At 39.0% G+C, this 7,083-nt stretch overlaps 1 protein-coding gene and 1 long non-coding RNA gene across 11 annotated transcripts in view; one reads left to right on the forward strand and one right to left on the reverse strand.

The window, feature by feature from the left end:
* Nucleotides 1–4,103, forward strand: part of LOC107746405 (uncharacterized) — an 18,070-nt gene extending 13,967 nt beyond the window's left edge. Inside the window, exon 3 of the long non-coding RNA XR_001640685.1 lies at nt 4,093–4,103. This is a non-coding gene — a long non-coding RNA (uncharacterized LOC107746405). The remainder of the gene's footprint in view (nt 1–4,092) is intronic.
* mink1 (misshapen-like kinase 1) overlaps nt 1–7,083 on the reverse strand; it is a 51,437-nt gene that overhangs the window by 34,539 nt on the left and 9,815 nt on the right. For all 10 annotated transcript variants that reach the window (XM_016560622.1, XM_016560616.1, XM_016560617.1 and 7 more), the window contains exons 3-4: nt 500–682; nt 174–284 (exon numbers count right to left, since the gene is read on the reverse strand). In XM_016560622.1, coding sequence (XP_016416108.1) covers nt 174–284; nt 500–682 — 294 coding nt within the window. The remainder of the gene's footprint in view (nt 1–173; nt 285–499; nt 683–7,083) is intronic.

The following is a 7,083-nucleotide window of genomic DNA, read 5'->3' on the forward strand; positions in this document are numbered from 1 at the left end:
GAAGAAGAAGAAGAAGAAGAAGAAGAAGAAGAAGAAGAAGAAGAAGAAAGAAGGAAGAAGAAGAGGAAGAAGAAGAAGAAGGAGTTAGAAGAGGAAGGAAGAAGAAGAAGAAGAAGAAGAAGAAGAGGAAGAAGAAGAAGAAGAAGATTTCATGGTAAATTCGTTAGTCTTACTCTCAGTATTTCTCTGCAGATGTAAGCAATCCAGTCTTCTTTCAAGGAGTTGCCCTTTGTGTTCTTCACCAAGTCTGTTACTGAGCCGGCACCGCAAAACTCCATCACCAACTAAACAAAAACAAACTAAATTTACATATGAAACTACAACTTGATACAGGCTATTTTTTCCAAATCAACAAGGTCCATGACCTATTTTTCATGCTAAACCTCTTCCACTAATGACAGAGTGCAGCTATAATTTATCACTGTGTCTTGATGCAGGACTTTCTAGCAGGTTAGAAATCACAGGTTATGGTGGTGATCAGGTTTGAGGAAGCACAGACCCAGAGCTGGTCGTCATGTCCGGGCGGACTCTTCTTCACGAAGGCTCCATAGTAGGTGGCGATGTTCCTATGGTGACTGTACTTCTTCAGCATGTTAATCTCAGCTTTGATTTCCTCCTCCTCTTCCTCAGTCACATCCATGACCTTTATGGCTGCCAGCTGACCCGTTTTAACATGACGACCCTGAGACGGAAAGAATTTCAATAGCAAGTAGCAATTGATCCAAAGTGACAGTAAAGATTTATAATGTTATAAAATATTGCTATTTCAAATAAATACAGTTTCTACTAGGGGTGGAAAAAATCGAACCGTACGGTTCTCCACACACGGTTCGGCACGCACTAGGACCGCGGTTCAACTTAAATCTGACAACGCATCTGTAATATGGTTTGCTATAAATAACACGTAAAACAAACAGGGTTCAGCTAATGTATGTTTCTGTTGATGGATGTGCATTCTGGCTTCCCAATACATTACAACAACAGCAATGAAAAAAAAAGTGGACAAACCATTCACTCTTGTTCAATTCGAATGCCGTATGCTGGAATATGAGCAGTCATTTATTCAGTCATCACCCGGGTGCTGATAGCGCGCGCGCACAGGTGAGACCTGAACAACACACGTTGATATCTGCGTTTAAACTAAACTCATTTATTAAGCTTTGCCAGTTTAAACATTTAAGAGCCAGAGGAAGCGCGCGCGCAGTGAGAAGATTTGTGCGTGCGCTCATCCGAAGCGCGCAAACCCTCACCTCAGAACGCACGTAAATATTAAAGGGGTCATATGATGCGATTTTAAGTTTTCCTTTCTCTTTGGAGTGTTACAAGCTGTTCGTGAATAGATAAGATCCCTAAAGTTGCAAAGACTAAAGTCTCAAACCCAAAGAGATATTCTTTATAAAAGTTTAGACTGGTCCACGCCTTCCTAAAATGCCTCGTTCAAACACGCCCCCACATGTCTACGTCATGATGTGGGAAGAGTTGCATAACGCTGCCTAAATGTTCACGTAAAGAAAGAAGGCATAACTTTGTTGCTGCCACCACTGCCGCCATGTTGTGAAGATGCTGTGTTTCATTGCAAAAGTGAAAATACTTTGTTTGGCCTTCCAAAAGAGGACACGACTAGAAATCAGTGGTTAAGTATTTACAACACTGTTCCAGAACAATTCAACCCAAATATTCAGATGTGTGCAGCGCATTTTATGGAGGACTGTGACTGATTCCTGGGAGAGTAGTCTACAATGCTGGTGTTCTGATGAATTCAGTTCCCCTGTTTCCCCTTCGGCGCGCATGCTGACCTGTCTCGTAAGTGCTGAACACTAAATACTCTGAGACCTGGGCAGAGATGCCGCACTGCAGCCCTTCTGGCAGATACAGTACGGCTGAAGATTACATGGGCCAATAAACTGTTTTGCTCTCTCAGTGTTTTTACAAATTATTTTACAAATGATAAAGTGGACCTATTTAATTATTGAAGCCGTATTTTTAACTACTGAAGGCACAGTTCACAAAAAAAAAATCAGTCATCATTTACTCACACTCATGTCATTCCAAACCCATGACTTTCTCTTTTCTGCGAAACAACAGAAGAAAGTCAGCCACATGGGTATGGCATGATGGTGAGTAAATGATGACAGCATTTACATTTTGGGGTGAATTTTTAACCATACTTTAAAATGAATGAATTTCTGTCAGGACAACTCTGTGTAACGAAACTGCACAGGTACACAAAGTTTGAGAATTCCGATGCAGTTTTTATTAAAGGGGTAACCCACAATCAAAGTCCAAAACAGGTAAAGGTCCTAATATGGGCAATCAGTCCAAACAATAGCAACAGGGGAAAAAAACACAGGCAAAGGGTCATCCAGAGACAGGCAGGGAAACAATAGCAGGGACCCAGACAAGGAAGAACCAGGAAACAAGGTTTAGGAATGCAGTACTGACACATACAAGACTTAGCAATGAATGACAAATATGAACCAGGCTCATATAGGGTGAGCAGACATGGTTAACGAGACACAGGTGCAAACAATGAGTGGTGATGAGTCCGGGCAAAGGTTTATGGGAAATGAAGACCAAATGACAGAGGTATTGTTGGTGATCTTTAATACATTGATACTGTTAAAGGGGTCCTATTGTGCTCTTTTACAAAGTCTTGATTTTGTTTTGGGGGTGTACTAGAACAGGCTCTCATACTAGGTTGTTTTTACACATTTTACACATCATACACATTATTTTTCACATATTTTACATTATTACAACTCCTCTTTCCCCAGTCTGGCATGAACGGCTCGAATAGTTCCTGTATCAAATGAAGGCCCGCCTTCTGAAATACGAAATGTGCTGTGATTGGTTAGCTGGGCCAGTGGGCCAGTGTGTGTTGTGATTGGCAGCACTCGGTGCCTGGTCGGGAAATGTCATGCCCCTTACCATAGCCGTCTGCGAGCTTCAGTGTAAATATTGCGTCAAAATCAAATCAGTTTGAGCTTGATTTAAACCCGGATGGTTGTAACCACTCTAAGTTCGTCTGCCTTGGGAAAGCTAGCGCGTTATCACTCCGACACAGTGATAACACTCGTTGCCTTCTCTAGTGCAGCTCAACCAGGTCTCCTCCCATTCGTCGATATTTGTGATATCACAAATCCCGGAAAATATGCGTTGTAGTCCAAACGAGTCGTTCGTTGTAGTTTTTGAAAAATGATTTCTGTTAAATAAAATATTTTCCGACTTTTAAAGTGGACTTTGAGCTTTGTAACTTCGCAGATCTGTTTTATGCTCAAACAGCAACATTACAGACTAACTAAACTTGAAAAAGTGAAAAAGCATAATAGGACCCCTTTAATGTTTTTGTCTTGTCGCTCCGGCCAGACAGGGCATCACAGTATGGTAAGGGGCGTAACATTTCCGTCACAAGCTTGAGGAATTCAGCCAATCACAACGCACGGGATAGCTGGCCAATCAAAGCACACCTCACTTTTCAGAACGATGAGCTTTGTAAAAATCGACGCGTTTCAGAAAGGTATTCAATCAAGACCTCTGTAGACCAATCAAGACCTTCATAGAGGAGAAACAGTAATGTACAGTATGTGGAAAATAATGTTTTTTGAACCTTAAACCGCATAAACACATTTCATTACACCAAATACACAAAATAATGTTCTTTTTAGCAGCATCATATGACCCCTTTAAGCTCTCTCTGAAGTATTGTGTTTAAATGGATAAATTCACTCATAAATTATGTCAAAAATGCCCATCTTGGTAAGCATCCTATAGCAGACATAGCCGGCTGAACGTACTTACAGTGTCTTAAAGTGACAGCACTTTCTTCATATTAATCAAACAGCAACAACAAGGAAATCACTCACTGCTCTTGACTGAATAGCTTTTGTAACTTTAATAAAGATTAATCTTTAATTTATACAGTCAAATATGCAATGATGTTTTACATTTCATTATTCAATTTCTGTACCTAAAAACTAATGTTAGACCTACCTAAAAAAAACTGAAAATCACTGTTTATTTTATTTGTATTAGCACATACCGAACTGTACCGAAACCGTGACTCTAAAACCGTGATGCAAACCGAACCGTGAGTAAGTTGAACCGTTCCACCCCTAGTTTCTACTAATCAAAGAAAAAAAAGATTTTCAGTAAGGTTTTCCACAAAAATGTTAAGCAGCAACTGTTTTCAATAATAAGTAATGTTTCTTGAACACCAAATCAGCATGTTATGATTTCCAAAGGATTGTGTGATAACATATATTAAAATATAAAACAGAAATTGAAAAAAAAGAATACATTGTAGTAGTATTTAAAAAGATTACCGGATACTTGGTCAAATAAATACTGACTTGGTTAGCAAAAATATTCAAATAATATATAAGATATAATATTAAGATATCTGACAGAACCCAAGCACAAAACTTCCAAAAATTTCATCAGATGAAAATGTTTATACACGTTCAAATAAAAGGTACGTTATGTATATTTAACACTATATTAATTAATCATCCAAAACTACTGTAGTAAAACTTAGCACTTTAAGAAATGTCACACTGCACTGTATACACTGGTCTATAAACTACATATTTAAAACTACACTAAATCTAAGCTGGATAGACTACTTCACTATCTCACTACTACCCATAAACTACTAATACACCACATCCTGTATAACCTACGTACACACTCATTATACACAGTACATAAACTATAGCCTCACTACAGCCCATAAACAACACATTTTACAAACAATACAGCCTGAAGTATAAATGACACCCTACACACTTTTTAAAGAAGGCTCATGTCATACATTGCAATAATTACAGAGGTCTGTAGGGTTAAAATCACTACATGAGCCTGTAAGAATAAAGACTTATTACACACTACATGTCACATGGTTTCTAGATACCATTCCCCGCTTAATATGCAGACTATACGCAAGTCATTTGTAGAATGATTTATCAAAAAATAAATAAAACAAAAATGTTATAAATCAACCAATGGTTCAACCAGTTAAGTGAGTTTGGGGCAGGGCTATCTGTTTAACTGACCAATAAGAAATGAGGAGAGCTTTGGGGAAATCTGTTTGAAAGCAGCATTATGTTTCCAATTCTGTTTGGTTACACTAGCAGTGAGGAAATTACACAATTTAGCTTTAAACATTGAAATTCGTCTGCATTCAGTCTGTTCTTCATTCACTTTTTTCTCTGTCAGCTTCCTCCCCTCATCAGGGGCGGCGCCAGAGAATTTTGAACGCAGGTGCTGAGGGGGTGCTAGATCATTGACAGGGGGAGCTGGGCAATTAATAGTAAATATAACCAAAACAGGTTACAGGTCTTTTTTTATATGAATAATAAAATAAATATAAGGAAAACTCGCCCACTCGATTTTGTAATATTCTCTAATTATGTAGTCCGTATAAAAAGGTGCAATTCTAGTAAAGACACATCCATGAGGAGATGGCGAGTCAGCGTCGGAATTCGGCAACTTCATCTTTGCAGCCTGTCTGACTCAGAAAGCACTAATTTATTAATAAATAATTAAAATGTCTTCTCTTCCCCCCGACACGTTCATAATCACTTTGCCGGTGCTTTGAGGCAACTGCTTTATGCGCGAGCTTGAGCGCGAAATACTTCTGCTAAATGTTCAGTTATTTTTGTTATAAGAAAAAAGTTATTAAACCTGTTATACTGTATTATGACAGCACTTTTTTTTTAACTTAATTTCAATATCGTGATAATACCGTATACCGTAATAAAAGCATTAGCAATTAATCGCAACATGAAAATTTGATACCGGCATATCCCTAGGTCTTACTAGGTATACTTGAAACTTTCAGGCAGGTGTGTTTAGGCAAGTTGAAGCTAAACTCGGCAGGACACCGGCCCTCCATGACCGAGTTTGGTGACCCCTGATGTAGGGTGACCATACGTCCTCTTTTTCCTGGACATGTCCTCTTTTCGGACCTAAAAAATTGCGTCTGGCCGGGAATTTCTAAATCGTCGGTTTTTGCTTTCTGCAGTCGCCATTCATTGTGTGCGTTTTTTTTTCAATGGAATTGGGCTACTTTTAAACTGTTACCATGGGTTGATTTTCCCAATATGCATAACAGTGACTGTAAATGTAAAATATGTATTTTAATTATGGAAATGACATATTTTGAGTTTTGTTATTTGGGATATGGTCATTGCGTTACTTTGGGCATTACTTTAACCACCAACCAACCACACCACAGCCCCCCTCACCCACTGTCCTCTTTTTGGAAAACTAAAATATGGTCACCCTACTTTATGCGCGAGCTTGAGCGCGGAACAGGCTATAATACGCCTGCCTATATATTAAAGGATTGTTTAGTATATTATTATATTAATCAATATAATAACAAGGAAGCGCTCCATTTTTAAAATAAAATGCTATAATGACATTACGAAAAGTGCGACAGCTGCAAATCACGTTGTTATTGCACTGCACGAGCAATAGGCTACAGCACGTATATAATTGATTCCAGGAAAAAATTTGTGGGGGTGCTTTTGTCTTTCTTGGGGGTGCTGAAGTACCTGCTAGTTACTCCCTAGCGCCACCCATGCCCCTCATCGAGGCATCTTCATCTCAACACGAGTATTGACAGGTCTGAGCACAGCTGCAGTGATCTGAGTTACTCTGTGTGTTATTGCACCACGCTGAGAGTGCAATGACATTCTCACACATGCCCTCAGGTACACATGCACACAACTGCTTTAAACCACTTCTGTCCTCAGTTACTCATGTACCAACAGCAGCATCTCTCTAATCCATCTCCCACTGAACCCTTCATCGCTCTCGCTTTCAAACACATATGGCTCATAACTCGATTCGTCTAAGAGCATAAATGGGAGTTTTATTTATCATTTGAGGAGCCATCTATTATTGCGGAGTAGACTTGTGCCGGTATTCGGTAATGTGATATATCACGGTAATGAATATGCACGGTATTGTTATCGTGGGCACTTCTAAATACCGTGAATAATTATATATTACAAATTATTCAGAATTTTGAATGCATTTTAAGAATACTTTTCCCATAAACTGGTCAAAATGCACAAC

Source organism: Sinocyclocheilus rhinocerous, unplaced genomic scaffold (assembly GCF_001515625.1).
Source record: "Sinocyclocheilus rhinocerous isolate Xijiao unplaced genomic scaffold, SAMN03320098_v1.1 scaffold77, whole genome shotgun sequence".
In the NCBI taxonomy this organism is placed as follows: Eukaryota; Metazoa; Chordata; class Actinopteri; order Cypriniformes; family Cyprinidae; genus Sinocyclocheilus; species Sinocyclocheilus rhinocerous.